General features: G+C 40.3%; 1 protein-coding gene across 18 annotated transcripts in view; it reads right to left on the bottom strand.

The window, feature by feature from the left end:
- Window positions 1–20,555, bottom strand: part of LOC134351841 (focal adhesion kinase 1) — a 522,413-nt gene that overhangs the window by 265,871 nt on the left and 235,987 nt on the right. For all 18 annotated transcript variants that reach the window (XM_063058747.1, XM_063058688.1, XM_063058792.1 and 15 more), the window contains 2 exons: window positions 12,378–12,457; window positions 10,879–10,941 (listed from right to left, as the gene is read on the bottom strand). In XM_063058747.1, coding sequence (XP_062914817.1) covers window positions 10,879–10,941; window positions 12,378–12,457 — 143 coding nt within the window. The remainder of the gene's footprint in view (window positions 1–10,878; window positions 10,942–12,377; window positions 12,458–20,555) is intronic.

Genomic DNA, 20,555 nt, shown 5'->3' with positions numbered 1-20,555 from the left:
GCATAATATCCCCGTTCTTGTATTCAATGTTCTGAGAAACGAAGGCCAGTATCCTGTATGTCTTTTTAACCTTGTTAGTTACCTGTGCAGCCAACTTCAATGATTCTTGGAATTGCAGATTCCTTAATACTCTCTTGGATCCGATCACTCATGATGCATATTTTAGCCTCATTGGTTTATCATGATCAGACTCCATCTGCCATTTGTCAACCCATTTCACCAACGTATCTTATCACCACATAGCCCAAGACTACCCTTCAATGTCAACAAGTACACCAATCTTCATAACACCAATAATCTCACTGATCATGACTCCTGCATCTACATACTAATGATTCATGTATATTACAAACAGAAAGGGTCCCAGCACCAATCCCTATGGAAAATCATTCAATTCAAATAACAACCCTTTAATATCATCCTCTATCACTGATTGCCACGCCAAATTAGTGTTAATTTCACAGGAATACAAAGCTTATAGCTTTTATTGATGAATTATCTTAAAATTATGACTAAGTCAGACACAGTGACAAGAAAAATCAATCACTCTGAGTGACTGAGCTTGAAACAAGGAAATCAATTTTAAATGTGTGATATTTTGGTCAGAGCAGAATATACTCAGTTTACATGCTGAATTAGTCATTTAACTATAAAATACTGTTTATGCTTTAGAGTATTATAATAAAGTGGAAGAAAAGAACCCAATACATGACGGGCGTACACCAATGTGATCTGATCATGTTCTCAGTTGATAACAAATGGTTTGTGGTTATCCAGTAAATCACAATCACCAGAAGAGTTTACTAAACTATGTTCAACATAACTGCAAATTTTTTAAGCAACATCTACATTAATTTGAAAAAGTTCATTTAAAATACTAACATGAAATTACTACAGCACAGTAACAGGATACAGGTTTCCCCCGGCATCTGAAGGTAGAGTGTTCCTATGAAACGGTTCGTAAACCGGAATGTCGTAAAGCGAAGAAGCAATTACCATTTATTTATATGGGAAAAATTTGTGAGCATTCGCAGACCCAAAAATAACCTACCAAATCATGCCAAATAACACATAAAACCTAAAATAATAGTAACATATAGTAAAAGCAGGAATGATATGATGAATACACAGCCTACATAAAGTAGAAATACTTTTCCACAATCATTGCCGCACTGTTCTCCGTAGCGAAAATCTCACGCAAGTGCTCTCGACAGAAACACAGCGCAAACGCCGTCGGCAGAAACACTCTCTCCAGTAACCTTTAAGCTATGAAGCTGCCAAATCATACCAAATAACACCTAAAAATACACAGCCTATATAAAGTAGAAATAATGTATGTACAGTGTAGTATCACTTACAGGAATCGGGAAGACATCGAGCACACTGACAATGATGTGTGAGGCTGAGTCGGAGGTTGGGGTGGTGCAGTGGCCCCCACCTTCCAGGCCGCCAACCGATTTTTTTTTTGGTCGACATTTACGTGCCGGGCGACACCTAATTAATTAGCTTGTTTATTTCGGCTTTTTTTCTTAAAGATCTGCTGGGTGCCTCCCGGCTACCGCTGCATTCTTCGTGAATCAGTATCTGTCCGCGGCCCGGGGGTTGGGGTGGTGGGACACTGGGGTATTGTCTGTTTCCATCGGGGCAGGCAGGTCATCTTCTCCTATGACTGCCTGCCTCGATGTCGAAGGTCGGGGTTCATCGCCTGCTGTGGCTGATGTGGAAGGCTTGCTTGACTGCTTAGCCTCGCGCATTTTTAGATCATACAGTTCTTTGTAAGCACTCAAACTATCCTGCAAATATGCCCTAAACCGACGTACCCTTTCAAAATTAAAGTCGTACTTTATCATTGCAGCGAAAATCTCATGCAGTTGCTTCACATTCAGTTCCTGAACGATTTCACTTTCGGTCCGTTTGCTACTGCATTCGGTTTCAATTGTTATCCTTTCCTCTTCCAATTGCATCTATCATCTATCAGTTCTTAGTCATGAGATGCCAAAACCTCTTCAACATCATCTTCGTCAACTTTCACAAGCCAAACTCACTTTGTCCTTACTTTGTTCACCACGATCGAAACGCTTAATTATGTCTAGTTTTACACTAAGTGTAATGCCCTTAAGAGCTCTTTTAGGCTTTTCCGATACCTTAGAGCTCATCTTGCTAACGGCTGCTGACAGGCACGTGTTTAAGCAATGCCGGCGAGAATGCAGTTCCGAATCCGTGGGAGAGCGGCTGCTCCAGGCGTGCGCTGCTTTTTTTCGTAACAGTGAAAACACCTTCTGTCAGTGAAAACCGGGAACTAATGTAGGTCTTTCGTAACAGTGAGGTTTCGTAAAGCGAACGTTCGAAAAGCGGGGGACACCTGTGCTCAAAGTTGGCACTTGTATAAGCTCTTTATTAAAAGAATCTAATGCTTCCCACAGCTATGCAATCTTTGCTGCTTCAAATAGTCATCCAAACCTGTTTTGAAAGCAACTATTAACTTCTTTCCTAAGTCAATCTAGTAATGCATTCCACATCCTAACACTTGTTGCTCTAAACATCCTTCTTAGCTTTACATATTGCTTGATTGTTCTAGCTGTATGTGTTGGGGAATTGGTATGACACTTACTAATATTTATAAACAGATATATTTCAATTGCAATCCTTAACAACATTGTGAAGTATTTAGCATTTCTAAGCTTTTTTTCCCATGTGATTTTCTAACTTAAATCATACTGTGAGGCAGAAGCTCTTCATGTGATGTTTTGCCTCAGGGTCCGAAATCTGTTCACTTCATGTGAATCCACACACATTCAGTATAGGTCTGTTCTAAGACCTGGTCTTAGACACTAAATTAAGGTTCTGTTGGTCTGTTCAAACTTTTGGGTGTTGTTTCTTTTGAGCTCCTTAACACTACCTCATCCATCCTCTCTACCCATATCTCATTCAACCGTGGCAGTATTCAATTAAAGAGGAAAAATTTTGCCCATTACCTTGATAAACTTTGCTGCTTATATGGCACTAGTATTCACAAATTTTCTAGTGCATTATCATTTCCAAATTCAATGGATTCTTATGAAAGTCCTTTCAGGACAATTCTAAAAACATAACAAATAATAAATGCAAGATTTTGCTCCCTTTATATGAAAACATAACCTAAGAACTCACAATAATAAGGCATTTTGGTCCATTGAGACTATGCTGGCTCACAGATAAATTCCCTTCCCTCACTAATTTTTCCTGTATCTATTCTCCATTAACTCCTATCCACCCAAACTCTACCACTCACCAACACACTAAAAGCAATTTATATAGTCAATAAACTTACCAACCCAGTCTTAGGGCTGAAGGAAGAAACTGGCCCTCAGGAGGACCCATATGGTCACGGGGAAAACATTTAAACTCCGCAAAGACAGCCCAGAAGCCAGGATTGAATCTGGATTGCTGGGGCTGAGGGGGAGAATACTCTGTTAGCTTAATCATTGATTTATTTCCATTCGCATATTCTAATGATATAACTTTTTTCCCTTCCTCAATACTGCAATTTTGCACTTGTAACATGTTTTTCATTTCCTGAACATGCAACTATGCATTAATTTTGGTTGCTTTCACCAAAGTCTATACCTGATTGTTAGAATACCTTATTTCCTCAGAATATTTTGTGCAGAAAGAAATTAAGACATAACTGGTATTCAAAAGCAGAATCTAACTTACTATTAACAGAGCAAATATTTTACTTTGTTTTAAGCAATGGACAGCAATCATAGGTGATAAAGAAATAAATATACATTCGGTCTGATGAAAATACTGCTTAAAATTTTCTTTCTTGAGAAAAACTTGACATTGTTCAGTATTTGATATCCAACCTTAATTACACCTGAACTGAGTAGACCAAATCTGGATCATAGGGCCAGATTGAGCGAGAACAGAAAATTTTCCTGAAAGATCACATTAAGTCAGATGGAGTTTTACAACAGCATGCCATTAACTAACTTATTTTAAAATTTTTGTTTTTTGAATGCTTGAATTTTAATTTCCCAGACGCCACAGTGAAATGCAAATGTACCTCAAAAAAATGGAATACTGCTTTCTCCAAAACATCTTTAATCAACAAATTCTGTTCTATATAAAAAAGAACACTTTTTGTTTGCTAATGATTATCCCTAATAATAATTTATGGATACATAGTTTTGCTGAGTCACTAAAACTTCTGTCTATATTCAATATCCAATGAAAACCCTGAGGAAATACACTCATGTGCAACTTATGATTAAATTTCAAGATGTTCACCAAATGCTGGAACATATGCATTTTCAACAGCCACAGGGAAAGATCCACAGAAATTAAAAGAAATCTTTGACATCTGACATCCTCACATTGGTAGGTCAGCTTCAGGCAAAACATTAAACCACAAGCTACATAGCATCTTTCAGAACCATCTGCTGATGGAGTTGATAGCAACTCTAATGCACAAAAGGAAATCACCCAACTAGTAAACTACCAAATCACACTGGTACAAATTACAGCAAGTTCATCTATTTGAATCTAGTCATAATTATGCGACTCCTACAATATTCAAAATTTATTCAGTTATTTCTTGAACAGTTTTGCTCAAATCAAGTGTTGGAATATATTCTTTAAATTACAACTCAAAAACAGCCTTAGATGTCTACAACATTTGCCAGATAGAATATGTCATGCAATTGTCTAGTCTATTCTAGTATCCATGTATCTAAGTATCCACATATGGGGTATTTATATCTCAGTGAAATTCAATTGTGGTACAAGTCTTTTCAAAAAAAATTCTGCACCAATTGAATAAATATTTTATTTAACACAGAAATAAAGCTTTGACTTGAGATTGAAAACCACTTGTGTTTTCAGGGATCCGTGTGTCCAAACAAATAAACGTATGAAAGTTAGCTTACAAAACAGGAGGAAGACTAAACGTACACTAGCCTATGCCGCAGAAGGATTGGGTGCAAGGGTAGAGACCAACTCTTCTAATTACACAGAATCTTGTTAGCCTTTATCTGAATTACTGTGTGTAGAATTAATACTTATGACAGTAGTGCAGTGAAAGATAACAAAAATAATTCCTGGGATGACATATTTTGTTGCAAAGGGAGAGTTGAAGCAAACATGGCCTATACTCTCAAGCTTAGAAGAATGATCAGCGATTTTAATGAAATATACAAAACTCTCAAGGATTTGACAGGCCTGAATCAGAACTGATGTTACCTCTGGCAGGGGTGCCTAGAACCAGGAATCACAGTCTCAAAATAAGAGTTCTCCCATTCAAGACACAGATGAGAAGAATGTTTTCACCTAAAGAGTAGTGAATCTCTGGAATTTGCTCTCAAATAAGCTGTGGATTATATTCAAACAGAAAAGGATAGGTTTCAAACATTCAAGGAATCAAGAGACATAGAATTAATACATGAAAGTATCACAAATGTAAAAGGTCAACAATAATTTTATTAATTGTTGGCACAAGGAAGAAAATAGCCTGTGTCTGCTATTATTGCTAATATAATGATTTTTAAAACTTTTTAAATTGGGCTTGAGAGGACCAATGACTTAGTCAAAAGAATGAATGAAATAAAACTGTTGTGACAGACACAATAATAACAATTGCAATACAGCCTGGGAAGAATCCAATTGCATCCAATAAACTTATAAAGGATTGCTATTAGACCTTTACACAAGCATTAGATACGTAAAAAGTACCAAGAATGTGATAAATATGAGGTGAAGTACCATTGAAGATAGGTTTCAGGAAATCAAACTGTAAGCAGTATAACTAAGTTTGTTGGAAACATTCACCCAGCTAGGCGGTATCTGCGAATTGAATTGAATTGACTTTATTTCTTACATCCTTCACATACATGAGAACTAAAAATTTTTACGTTATATCTCCATCTAAATGTGCAATGTGCAATCATAGTAATTTATAATAAATAGAACATCCAATGTAACATAGAATACACTCAAATCAGTGTGAGTTAATCAGTCTGATGGCCTGGTGGAAGAAGCTGTCCCGGAGCCCATTGGTCCTGACTTTTATGCTGCGGTACCGTTTCCTGGATGGTAGCAGCTGGAATAGATTGTGGTTGGGTTGACTTGGGTCCCCAATGATCCTACGGGACCTTTCTACATACCTGTCTTTGTAAATGTCCTGAATCATGGGAAGTTCACAATTGCAGATGCGCTGGGCTGTCTGCACCACTCTCTGCAGAGTCCTGGGATTAAGGGAGGTACAGTTTCTAAACCAGGCAGTGATGCAGACAGCCAATGCTCTCAGTTGTGCCCCGAAAGAAAGTTCTTAGGATTTGGGGGGCCATACCAAACTTCCTTAACCGTCTGAGGTTTGCCTTTTCACCACACAGCAGGTGTGTACAGATCATGTGAGGTCCTCGATGATGTGGATGCCAAGGAACTTAACAGTGCTTACCCTCTCAACCCGCGATCCGTTGATGTCAATAGGGGTTAGCCCGTCTCTACTTCTCCTGTAATCCACAACCAGCTCCTCTGTTTTTGCGACATTGAGGGAGAGGTTGTTTTCTTGACTCCACTGTGTCAAGAGAGATGACTTCTTCCCTGTAGGCCACCTCATTATTGTTTGAGATAAGGCCTATCAATGTATGGTCGTTGGCAAATTTAATTAGCAGATTAAAGCTGTGGGTGGCAACACAGTCATGGGTATACGGGGAGTAAAGGAGGGGATTTAGTACGCAGCCCTGACGGGCTCCGGTATTAAGAGTCAAAGGGGTGGAGATGAAGGAGCCCACTCTTACCACGTGCCGGCAATCTGACAGGAAGTCCAGGATCCAGCTGCACAAGACAGGGTCAAGGCTGAGGTCTCTGAGCCTTGATGGAACTATGGTGTTGAATGCTGAACTGTGGTCAAGAACAGCATTCTCACATAAGCATCCTCCTTCTCCACATGTGTAAAGACAGCATGTAGAGCAGTAGCTATTGTGTCATCTGTCGATCGGTTCTGTCGGTAGGCGAATTGCAAAGGGTCCAGTTTGGGTGATAGCAAGCTGCAGATGTAATCCTTGACTAGCCTCTCAAAGAATTTGCTTATTAACGAAGTGAGGGCTACAGGACGCCAGTCGTTCAGACATGTTATTTTGCTCTCTTTTGGTACAGGGACAATGGTGGATAATTTAAAGCAGGAGGGCACTCCACACTGGGAGAGGGAGAGATTAAAAATGTCAGTAGACACACCTGCCAGTTGTGCTGCGCACATCCTGAATACTCGCCCTGGGATGCTGTCCGGTCCCACAGCCTTGTGACTGTCCACTTGTTGGAAACATCTGTGTACCTCAGCCTCAGGGATAACCGGGTTGCAGGTTATAGCGGTGGCTTTCCTCGGACGTTCAGAATTAGCAACATCGAACTGAGCATAAAAGTGATTGAGCTCATCTGGGAGAGAGGCCACGATGTTGGCGGCACAACGTTTGGCTTTGAAGTCTGCAATGGTATGCAGCCCTCGCCACAAGTCATGCGTGCTATTCATGGTGGATCTTGACTCAATCTTGTCCCTGTATTGTTGCTTCGCAGCCTTGATAACACTGCGCAGACCATAGCTGCTTTTCTTGAGCCCTAGCTGACCACTGGCAATGTAAGCTCTATGTCATGCGGTAAGTGCTGCCCGCGTGGAACAATTGATACAGGGTTTCTGGCTCGGGAAGACCCTGACCGACTTTTGGGGGATGCACTTCCAGATGAAGCAGGTGATTCCATCAGAGAACTCGGAGATATCCTCATCATGGAAGACATTCCAGTTGACATCATCAAAGCAGTCCTGCAGCTTGGAGGGCAATTGGTCAGACCAACAGTGGACGGTTTTAACTATAGCTGCCTCTTGTTTTAGCTCCTGCCTGTACATTGGCAAAAGCAGGATTGAAGAGTGACCTGACTTTCCAAAAGCTGGGTGAAAGAGAGCTTTGTAAGCATTGCGGAAGGGAGTGTAACAGTGGTCAAGTATCTTTATCTCCATGAGTGCTCACCTGGATGTACTGACAAAACTTCGGAGAGACTTTCATCAGTGACACTTGATTAATATCATCGGTGACAATGAAGGCAGCCTCCGTGTGTGCAGTCTCCAGTGTGTTGATGGTCTCGTACAGTTCCTTGAGAGCCAGGTCAGCATCAGCCTGCAGCGGAATGAACACCGCTGTAATAATAGCCGTGAACTCCCTAGACAGCCAGTACGATCTGCACAGCAGCACCAGGTATTCCAGGTCTTGGAAACAAAAGGATTTGAGTGTATGCACATTCTGGGGTTTGCACCAAGCATTGTTGACCGTGAAGCATACCTCTTCTCCTTTACTCTTCCCAGAGAGGTTTCTTGACCTGTCCGCCCGGAACAGGGAGAACCCAGAGGGCTCGATGGCATGATCCGGTATCTCCTCCGTCAGCCAGGTCTCCACGAAGCACAGAATGTTGCATTCCTTTGTTTCCTGCTGATAAGAGATTCTGGCTCACAGTTCACAAAGCTTGCTGTCCAGGGACTGAACGTTAGCCAGGGGTATGCTAGGGAGCGGCGGCCGATTTGCACGCCATCTCAGCCTCACCAGTATGCCGGCCCTGCTCCTTCACCTCTGGCGCTTCTTCCGAGGTAGTGGCCATCTATTCAAGCTTTTCAGATCTGAAACTTAGGTTTATTGATTTGGCACTGAGAGAACATGAATTTTGAAATGCACAGTTTCACCTGAACTCTGCTGAAACAGCAGTGAGTGGCCACATGAAGAGCAGAAATTGAGTGGATGGGGTGAAAGGCGTCAATCTTATCTATAGTAAGTTTAATTTGTATTATCATTAACTCTAAAAGTAACACCAAAACAAGTTAAAAGAAATCCAAATGTACATGAAAAACAAAAGCAGGAATAGGCATCTAGGTCTCTCAGACCAACTCCATTTAATGGAGTCCTGGTTAATCCTTTATTCCCTCCAACATCGCACCACAAATTGTTTCATCGTCAACTAAATTAATAAAAGTGATCATCATTCAAACTATTTGTTTAGTCCTTTGGGCTTGATAAAAGGCAACTGGTTGAAATCTATTAGGTAAAACAGGATTTCGGTTTAAATATGTATCTATACCGTCCTGTGGGTCTTTGCATGTTCTAATCAGTAAACACAGTGACCAATCTGACCACTATTAATTTGTAAAAATCATCCTACTGTTGATAACTTAGTTGCTAAAAGCTAATCTGTGGAGTAGCTCATCTGAAAGAAAAAGCAAAACTGGATCTTATACTGATTTTAATCATAGCAGGAAGAAATATCAATTTAATTTCAGAGAATGAAAACAATTGCTGTACTATCAAAATCACTGCATTATCAGCAATAAACTAGCAATCATATTTTTTCAACTGGATGGAAAATTGCATTCTTCTGGCCCCGACACTTATGTACATCAAATGTTCACTTTATCATGTATCTGAAATTCACAGAATGTGGCTCCGTCATCTGTGCAAACACTTTCAAATATCTGAACAAGAAATACATTAAAATATTTATGGAACTTTGGCTGTATTATATTGGAAATAACATCCTTGGGAGATGGTGTCTTCCCTGTAAAAGACAAAACTTTCTGCAGGACTGCATACTGCTAAGGTCATGAATTAACTTTGATGGATAGGTGTGGAGAGGATGTTCTACTTACAGTACTGGAGACCCTAAATACAAGATAGTCATGATTAATTGAAAATGGGAATTCAAGAGAAATTTCTGCTGCCCCAGGATCATCAAAATGTGAAACTTGTATCAAAATCAGTAATTCAAGTGGCATACCATAACATATTTAAAGATAAGCCAGATATATGTGGGAGTAATTTAAAACAGATAGAATATGGAGTATAAACACTGGCATGGACGATTAGAATAAATGGCTTGTTCCTGTGATAAAATATCAACAATATATATTATTTATTTATTGGACCATGCTCTAGCCACAAGGAACCATTTTTCTCTCTCATTAGATGCTGTGTGGCCTGCCAGATGGTTGCCCCATTTTCTATTTGCATTTTGGTTTTCCAATATTTGCAGTCGTCTAATTTTACAAGAGCATATCAACCTTCCTACATGTAAATTTCCGAAATACTAACTCATAAAATATGAAGATCATTTTAATACCTAATGTTTTATCTCAGGTGATGGATTTACAATTCATATCAAAATCACTCAAGTGATATTTCTGCTCATACCAAATACAAAATAAAGAAATAATTCTGCTGTTCATTCCAAAATACTGTGTACATACATCTATTGATGCTTCTGGACACATCTTCAGTGATGTTCCTGGAATCATCGGGTGTTTCGGGTCTTTCAACATCATACAACCTCCTCCAGGTGACCCAGCCGGAGCTGATCAGACCCCAGCTTGTGTCCAGATGGCTAGCTACTTATGACTCCATGGCTCCCCTCTTTTGAGCCACAGCCATCTTGAGGCCCTCTCTGCCGCATCGGTGGTACTGCGAATGACTCTCCTCTTCCTCTCTCCGTCGATGCCCAAAATGCTGAAGGCTCTAACTAAACAACGGGCTATGAATCCCCTACAACCAACCTCCACTGGGAGACACCCCGCTCTCCATCCAGCCTGCTGACAGTTGCTGACCAGTCCTGCGTACTTGGAGAGTTTCCTTTCAAAGGCCTCCTCCAAGCTATCTTCCCATGGGACTGTCAGCTCCAGCAGCACCACTTGCTCAGTAGACTCAGACACTAGGACAATGTCTGGTCGCAGGGTGGTGGCTGCGATATGGTTGGGGAACTTCAGCTGCCCTTCGAGGTCCACCAACAGCTGCCAGTCCCTTGAGATATGTGCAAATCAATTGCTCACACAGTCAAATAAATAAAACTGAAATACAACAATAAATTACTCACTCCAGTAATTCATAATTGGATTTCTTTTCCAAGGCATTTCCCCGCATTTCTCTGTAGAATCTCCTGTTTTAAAAAAACAAAAGCAATGAATTCTTACAGAACAGCATAACATTGTCAGGTAATTGACTGGCCTATTCTTGCTTCAACTACCAAAAAAAAGCACAAAAGTTACAGTCTAAAAGTTCTATGGTTCACTCTATATGATATTCTTTATCAATCATTTCATTCTTTATAAAACTCCTTGGTGAAATCTAATCCACGCTTTATAAATAGTGTTTACTGCTAAAATTAGTGAGGAGAAAAATAGTTGAAAAACACTCCCTATACTGCCACTAAGCTTGAATATTATTTCAAGCTGAAGATAAAGATCATTTGCCAATAGATAACACAAAATGAGCATAATGGGGGGGATTGGTAGAAGTTTCGGATGAGAAGGTATTAGAAAAAGATGTGATTTCACAAAAAGTTTCAGGTGATAAAAATTAATACAAAGTTTGTCAGAGAAAATTGCAGCGTGCAAGGATGTTGGTGCAATTTAATTATTTTTAGTGAGATTGCAATAACTTCAGCTATTTCATTGTTGAATTAAGAGAGATTATAAACATTATTGAATGCAAGAAACATTTGATATATTGACAATGAATTATCCCTTATTTTACCTTTAAAATTCAGAATTCATCTCCATGTAAGAAGATATTGAATAAAAACAAATTCTACCAGTCTTAAAATACAGTGAAGGCATTAGAAAAACATGAGAAAAATCCTATGATGTGCAAGTACTGACAGTCAAATCAACAAAAACTGAAACAACAAACACGAGGAATTCTGCAGATGCTGGAAATTCAAGCAACATACATAAAAGTTGCTGTTGAATGCAGCAGGCCAGGCAGCATCTCTAGGAAGAGGTACTATCGACATTTCGGGCCAAGACTGTACCTCTTCCTAGAGATGCTGCCTGGCCTGCTGCGTTCACCAGCAACTTTTAAAACTGAAACAATGTTTTTTTAAAAATCACTTGCTGATCACAAACCAGATTTGTAAATGATATGCAACATTTTTAATGGTAATTGGTTCACCTGATGGCTTGCTGATAGTTATTTTATGATCTTTCTATTAATACTTCCATAAACTCAATTAAGTGATATTCTGGTACTACTGGATGTCAAAAGTTTTTTCTCAAATGTAAGGTTATATGGAATGGGCTTCCAATCACAAACATCAGAAAATCTGCGGATACTGGAAATCCAAGAAACACACACAAAATGCTGGCAGAACTCAGCAGGCCAGGCAGCATCTATGGAAAAAGGTACAATCGACATTTCGGGCAGAGACACTTTGGCAGGACTGGAGCAAAAAAAAGTGAGGAATAGATTTAAAAGGTCAGGGGAGGGGAGTGATAAACACAAGGTAACAGATGAAACGGGAAGGGGAGGGATGAAGTAAAGAGCTAGGAAGTTGATTGGTGAAAGAGCTAATTTTGATTGGTGGAATGGACTCACCTGATTTCAAGGCACCCTAGTTTCAGTGCAATATCTTGGTCCACTTGATCAGCTATGTCCATCATGTAATCATTCTTAACCTAACAAACATTAAAAGAAATTAAGCTAAATTCAAACTTGGGGAATGATTCATTTTAGACCAGCTCTCTTTCCCAAATATTCTACAGATTAATCATTTGATTCACTAATTTTATGAACTATTTTAAATATCTGGATGAACTGAACCTAAAGTGTAAATAATAAGTGATATAGAAATTCTAATTAAGCAGTCAAGGTGAAATAACTAGATTGAATCCTGAAAAATCAAAGTGAAACTGCAGATGTTGAAAATATGAAATAAAAGCATGAAATGCTGGGGCTTATGAAAAAAATCAGGTTAAGTAGTATCTCCAGAAAGAGAAACAGTTTAACTCACAGATCCTGAGTTCAAACATAGGGTCTTTGATGAGACAAATTATTCCTGTTATATTTCAGAGTGGAGTGGAAATCTTAAACCCCACTCATTTTCCAACACTGTAGCTCAGGAGCAAGGTAAGATTCGAATAGCAAAGTAATCATTGAAGTTCTCTATTTTCAATTCATTTTACACTATATTGTTGGAGAATAAAATCAGCAATCACAATCTGATCAACAAGCAAAAAGAAGCTGCAGATGGCGGAAAACTGAAGTTGAAATAGAAACTCCTGGAAATTCTTAGCAGTCGCACATTCTTAGCACAGTGACCATTGCGGATGCTTCAGATCAGTTTTCTGAAGAGGGGACCCATGGAAAGTGTTTAGCCCTGATCGTGTCCACGGCAGTGTTCTCAGATCCTGCGCAGTTCAGTTGGTGAGGGTAATTGCAGACATTTATAACCTCTCCCTACTTCAATCTGAGGCGTCCACATGCTTTAAAAAGACCATTGTCATCCTAGTAGCAAGAAAAATAAGATAACATGCCTTAATGACTACTGCCTGGTGGCTCTGACATCCACCATCATGAAGTGCTTTTAGAAGCTGGTCCTGGCACAGATCAACACCATCATTCCATACAACATCAACCGACTGCAACTGGCCTACTGTCAAAATAGGTCCACAGTGGATGCCTTCTCCCTGGCCTTACACTCATCTCTGGAGAACTGGTCAGTAAAGCCACCTACATTAGACTATTGTTTGTTATTATTAAGATAATTCTAAGCAAATATTCTAAGATAACTCAGAACCCTGGGGAAAAACACCTCCTTTTGCAACTGGACTCTTGTTTTCCTGACTAATGGACCACAATCAGTAAAGGCAAACAGCAACATGACCACCATAATTATCCACAACATTGGTGTATGACAACGCTGCATCTTTGGCTACCTACTTTGCCTTCTATACTCATGACCGTATAGGAATTCTGCTCTAACTCCAGCTGCAAGTCAACAGATGACACTACTTCAGTGGATTGAAATCTCAAATGATAATGAGTCAGAATACAGGATGGAGGTAGAGAGCCTATTGGCATGATGTCAGGTCAACAACCTTTCCCTCAACATCAGCAAAATGAAAAAGCTGGTCATTGACTTTAGGAAAGGGGACATTGCACACACTCCTGTTAACATCAATGATGCTAGAAGTCAAAGCGAACATCACCAGAAGTCTGTCTATGCAACCATGTTGATGCCACAGCCCAGAAAGTTCACCAGCACCTCTACTTTCTGAAGAGGCCAAAGAAATTAGGCATATCCTCTTTAGCCCTCACCGATTTTTTTATTGATGCACCAGAGCAAGCATCCTATCCAGATGTATCATAGCTTGATAGGGCAACTGCTCTGCCCAAGACCACAAGAAACTACATTGAATTGTAGACATAGCTCAGCACATTACAGAATCCAACCTCCACGAACTCCATCTACATTTCCCACTACTTCAGTAGAGCAGCTAAAATAATTCCTATCCATCCCGGACATCTTGTTTCCTCGCCCACCCCCAATCGAGTAGAAGATACAAAAGCCTAAAAGTATACAAGAACAGATTCAAGGACAGCTTCTATCCCACTGTTATAAAACTATTGAATAGTACCATAGTATGGTAGCCTCAAACATACAATCTACTTCATTTGGTCCTTGCACTTTAATGACTACATTTTTTTCTGTAACTAATGATTTATTTTACATTCTGTTATAGCTTTCCTTTGTACTACCCCAATGCACTGTTGTAATAAGATGATCTGTATGGATGTTTTGCAAAACGAAGTTTTTCACTGTACCTCAGTATATGTGACAGTAATAAACTAATTTACCAATATGTGGAAAGCAAAATGGAGTAAATATTTCAGGTCAATGCCTTTAAATCAGAACTGACAAAAGTTAGAAATCAAAAATATTTCAAATTGCAGAGATAAGGGAAGGGAGAAAATAAAGGAAAAAATTTCTTGTGGTAAGAGAAGGGATCATGAGAGAATGATGCAAGCAGTGCTACCAGCTGTGTAAGGGTGAAGATTATAGAACACAGAATAGTGCAGCAGAGTATAGGCCCTTCGGCCCACAATGTTGTGCCGATCCTCAAACCTTGCCTCCCATATAAGCCACCACCTTAAATTCTTCCATATACCTGTCTAGTAGTCTCTTAAACTTCACGAGTGTATCTGCCTCCACCACTGACTCAGGCAGTGTATTCCACGCACCAACCACTCTCTGAGTAAAAAACCTTCCTCTAATATCCCCCTTGAACTTCCCACCCCTTACCTTAAAGCCATGTCCTCTTGTATTGAGCAGTGGTGCCCTGGGGAAGAGGTGCTGGCTAGCCACTCTATCTATTCCTCTTATTATCTTGTACACCTCTATCATGTCTCCTCTCATCCTCCTTCTCTCCAAAGAGTAAAGCCCTAGCTCCCTTAATCTCTGATCATAATGCATACTCTCTAAACCAGGAAGCATCCTGGTAAATCTCCTCTGTACCCTTTCCAATGCTTCCACATTCTTCCTATGGTGAGGCGACCAGAACTGGACACAGTACTCCAAGTGTGGCCTAACCAGAGTTTTATAGAGCTGCATCATTACCTCGTGACTCTTAAACTCTATCCCTCGACTTATGAAAGCTAACACCCCATAAGCTTTCTTAACTACCCTATCCACCTGTGAGGCAACTTTCAGGGATCTGTGGACATGTACCCCCAGATCCTTCTGCTTCTCCACACTACCAAGTATCCTGCCATTTACTTTGTACTCTGCCTTGGAGTTTGTCCTTCCAAAGTGTACCACCTCACACTTCTCCGGGTTGAACTCCATCTGCCACTTCTCAGCCCACTTCTGCATCCTATCAATGTCTGTCTGTAATCTTCGACAATCCTCTACACTATCTACAACACCACCAACCTTAGTGTCATCTGCAAACTTGCCAACCCACCCTTCTACCCCCACATCCAGGTCGTTAATAAAAATCATGAAAGTAGAGGTCCCAGAACAGATCCTTGTGGGACACCACTAGTCACAATCCTCCAATCTGAATGTACTCCCTCCACTACGACCCTCTGTCTTCTGCAGGCAAGCCAATTCTGAATCCGCCTGGCCAAACTTCCCTGGATCCCATGCCTTCTGACTTTCTGAATAAGCCTACCATGTGGAACCTTGTCAAATGCCTTACTAAAATCCATATAGATCACATCCAGTGCACTACCCTCATCTATAAGCCTGGTCACCTCCTCAAAGATTAACTTATGATTATTATCAATCATAAACAAGGGCAGCACGGGTAGCATAGTGGTTAGCATAATGCTTTCCAGTACTAGTGACCTTGGGTTCAATTCCCTTCCTGCTGCTGTCTTTCAGGAATTCTCCCTGTGATTGCATGGGTTTCCTCCTACAAGGGTTGTCTGAAATAAGCAGCTGCCCCAATTAACTAGAATCCACTGTATAATCTATACAGAGTACAGGCTTGATTTGGTGAACAACAAGTGATGAGGGACTAATCATCTCCAACACGAGGACTGACTGATCTCCCTCTGACATTCAACAGCACTATAAACAAGAAATACCATGGAGATTATCATCTTACAAGAAAAATGAATATAAATGCCATAGCAGCAGAATGTAAGCTTTGTTATTCCATGTCCAAGTCTGGAGTATGATGAAATCATCTCCTTTTTCTAAAAAAGTGCAGGTCAAAAATACACACAAGCCTGACATCATCCATTTATTATTTAATCTGGTCATTTGACTGACACTCCATCAGTTCATTAAACATTTATTTTCTCTGTCACTGATAGGTAAGATCGCTGCCCTCTGCATCACCTGGAAGACCAACTGTTGCAACTTGTCAAGATTGGTTTTAAAATATTTCTAAAGCTGTAACCGACACAATATGGGGCCCAAAAAAAAATAGAATTCCAAGATGCCTTTCAAAATACACACCTTTGTATCTCAAAAACACCTTATCAATCCATCATAGCACAGTCAAAACTCTGGAATTATCTTTCTAACTGCAGCATGGGAATATCTTCAAAGCACAAACTTCACTGGCTTAATAATAACCTACCAAGGGTAATTAGGGATGGCCTATATGTTGTTGTGTTGGTGGTTATGCCCAGAGTCACAAAATAGTAAATAATTTCCCATCATGCTGTGGTACTGAAATGGTTCTAGAGGATATCCTATAGGATAAATAAATACCTTTATGACTGTGTGACAATCATAATACACCATGTCCAATCCTTCTCTAATTGTCTGTGGCCTCTGAGACATTTGACCAAACTGACCTCCCTCAAGATCACTCCATTATCATGAAGCTTGATGGAACCACGTATATTTGGTTAACTTTCTAACTACCCAGCTAAAATCAAAAAAGCACCTACAATCTTGCTGCTTCTGACCATTACTCCCCATGTTCCCTTGGTGTCTATCTTTGCTTCCCACATTTTTCCCCCAAACATCATCTCTTGGGTTTACCTTAATATCTACAGAAAATATGCAGGTCCACCTCACTATCATACTCAACCTATTATGATTCTAAACTGACAGATAGCTTACTTGACAATCAGTACTAGATAAACCAAAATTTTCTCTTAATACTGGAAAAAATTATAGATGGCAGAGAACAACCTCCATTTCCTTGCTTCTGACTCTCACACTCATTGGAAGTTGTCTGAGTCCAAACTAAGCTTTTCAGAGTTTTAATGTCATATCTGCCTCCAAGGAGAGCTTTGGATCAGTCATCACATATTTATACTAGCCTTCAATCCCCACCTCTAACGGTTCTCAGCTCTATCTTCATCTCAATTTACCTCTTGCTGAAATTCTCTTTCACGTAACTATTCCAAAGCATGACTCGTCTGGTTTGCCTCACAACAAAACTGGCTACGTGGTTCAATAGGTAGTTTCATTGTAACAGTTTCTTTAATACATTGATAGAAGATGAAAACTATCAATATTAGCCAATATCAATAACTTTATCTTTGTCCAAACAACAATGTACAGGGAACATGTGGTGCAGTGGAGAGTAACCTTGTGGATGTTCCACTCAGCAAAAGGGTATACCACTTGAGGATGACCTAGCAGTGGAAAGCCACAGTGGTCAGGTCTCTGACACTGAGTCTGGCCCTGTGGGCTCAGAAGAAATGGGGAGAGAAGAGGCTACCTCTAGCGATAGAGGATTTGTTGGTTAGGGGAAAAGAACAGAGGTTTTGTGGATAAGAAGAATATTCCCAGATGGTATGTTGCCTCCCAGGTTCTAGGGTTAGGGACATCTTGGATCAAGTCTACAGTATTTTTAAGTGGGAGGGTGAGCAGCCAGAGGTCGTGGTCATTGTCAGTAGCAATGACATAGGTAGGAGAGGTAATGAGCTCCTGCAAAGTGAGTTCAGGGAGTTAGGTGCTAAGTTAAAGGACAGGACCTCCCGGATCATGATCTCAAGATTGCTACCTGTGCCATATTCTAGTACAGCCAGAAATAGGAAGATCATATAGATTAACATGTGGCTAAGGAGATGGTGCAGGATAGAGCCTTCAGATTTTTGGAACATTGGACTTTCTACCAGGGAAGGTGGGACCTGTGAAGAAGGACAGCTTGCACCTGAACTGGAGGGGGATTATGTCCTTGCAGGGAAGTGTGCTAGTGCTGCATGGGGGGGTTTAAACATACAAAGCCAAGAATCAAAAGGTTAAGGATGGTGGGACTAATGTTCTGAGCTGCACGTATTTCAATGCAAGGAACATTGTAGGAAAGGTGGATAAGCTTAAAACATGGATTAGCCTGTGGAATTATGACCTTATAGCTATTAGTGAGACTGGTTGCAGGAGGGGCAGGACTGGTAGCTCAATGTACAGGAGTTCTGTTGTTTTAGACATGTTAGAGCGGGAGAGATTAAAGAGGGAGGGGTGGAATTACTAGTCAGGGAAAATGTCAAGGTAGTGCTCAGACAGGATAGACTGGAGAACTCATGGACTGAGGCTTTATCAGTAGAGCTGAAGAATAAGAAAGGTACGACCGCATTAATGTGATTATTAAACCAACAGCTCACGGGATTTAGAAATCGCAGACTGCTGCAATAAACAGGTTGTGAGAACAGGTGATTCTAACTTTCCACGTAAATGGGGCTATATTACAGACCACATAAGGTTTTTACAGTAGGTGATCTTAACTTTCCACATATATACTGGGACTCTCATACTGGAAAACAGCGGAATGGAAAAGAATTTGTCGTATGTGTTCAGGAAAGGTTCTTTAATCAGTCCCAACTAGAAAGAGTGCAATACTATATCTCCAATTAGGGAATGAGACGATGCAGGGGACAGAAGTTTGTAGGGAAACACTTTGCATCTGGTGATCATAATGTCAGTTTCAAGGTAATTATGGAAAGGATAGGTCTGGTTTTCAGGTTGAAATCTTAAATTGGAGAAAGACAAATTTTGATGGTATCAGAAAGATTCTGGCAAGTGTGGATTTGAACAGATAGTTTTTTGGGAAAAGTGTACTTGGTAAATAGGAGGCCTTCAAAAGTGAAATTTTGAGAGTATGGAGTTTGTATATTCCTGTTGGAATAAAAGAAGACACGAAGCTGCTCTAGCAGACCAGGTGAAGGAGAATCCCAAGAACTTCTACAGATATGTTACGAGCAAAAGGATAGTAAAGAACAAAACTGGTCCTCTGGAAGATCGGGGTAGTAATCTGTACATGGAGCTTGGATTTCCAGCATCAGATTTTCTCTTGGACAGAGCTGAAAGAGATGGAGGCAATCTTAAATGGAATTTTTGCATCTGTATTTACTTGGGAGACGGACTGAGAGTCAACAGGTCATGGACCCTATACAGAATGCAAAGGAGGAAGTATTTGCTGCCTTGAGGCAAATTAGGGTGGGTAAGTCCCCAGGGGTTGACAAAGTGTTCCTTCAGACCCTGTGGGAAGCTAGTGCATAAAATGCAGGGGCCCTAGCAGTGATTTCTAAAACATCCTTTGCAACAGGTGCAGAGATATTTAAAACATTCATCACAACAGGTGAGGTTCTGGAGGACTAGAGGATAGCTAATGTTGCTCCGCTGTTTAAGAAAAGCTCTAAGAATAAGGCATGAAATTATAGAGTGTGAGTCTGACATCAGTAGTGGGAAAGTTATTAGAAAGTACTGTAAGGGGTTGGATATACGTTTGAGTATTTGGATAGACAGGGACTCACTAGATATAGTCAGCTTGGTTTTGTGTGTGGGAGGTCGTATCTAACCAACCTTACGGAGTTTTTTGGGGAAGTTACCAGGGACTTTAATGAAGGTAAGGCAGTGGGTGTTGTCTACATGGACTTCAGCACAACGCAATTGAAAAGATCCCGTATGGGAGGGTAGGTCAAGAAGGTTCAATTGCTTGGCATTCAAGATTAGGTAGTAAATTGGATTAGACCTTGGTTTTGTGGGAGAAGCCAGAGAGTTGTAGTGGACGACTGGAGGCCTGTGACTAGTTGAGTGCCGCAGGAACTGATGCTGGGCCTGTTGTTTGTCAACTAAATCAACGATCTGGATGATTGTGTGGTAAACTGGATCAGCAAATTTGCAGGGGGCACCAAGTTTGGGGGTATAGTGAACAGCGAGGAAGGCTATCAACGCTTGCTTGATCTGGTCTGGCTGGAAAATTGGACGAAAAAATTTCAGTACACCTATGAGATTAAGCCTTTCCATTTTACAAAAAAAAAATACTGGAGTGGCAGGGAAACGTTAAAAACATTTGTTTTTCCTGT

The sequence above is a fragment of the Mobula hypostoma genome, chromosome 1 (assembly GCF_963921235.1).
Source record: "Mobula hypostoma chromosome 1, sMobHyp1.1, whole genome shotgun sequence".
NCBI classification, from domain to species: domain Eukaryota; kingdom Metazoa; phylum Chordata; class Chondrichthyes; order Myliobatiformes; family Myliobatidae; genus Mobula; species Mobula hypostoma.
The sequence above is the reverse complement of the archived record's forward strand: the minus strand, read 5'-3'. Positions and strand labels throughout refer to the sequence as shown.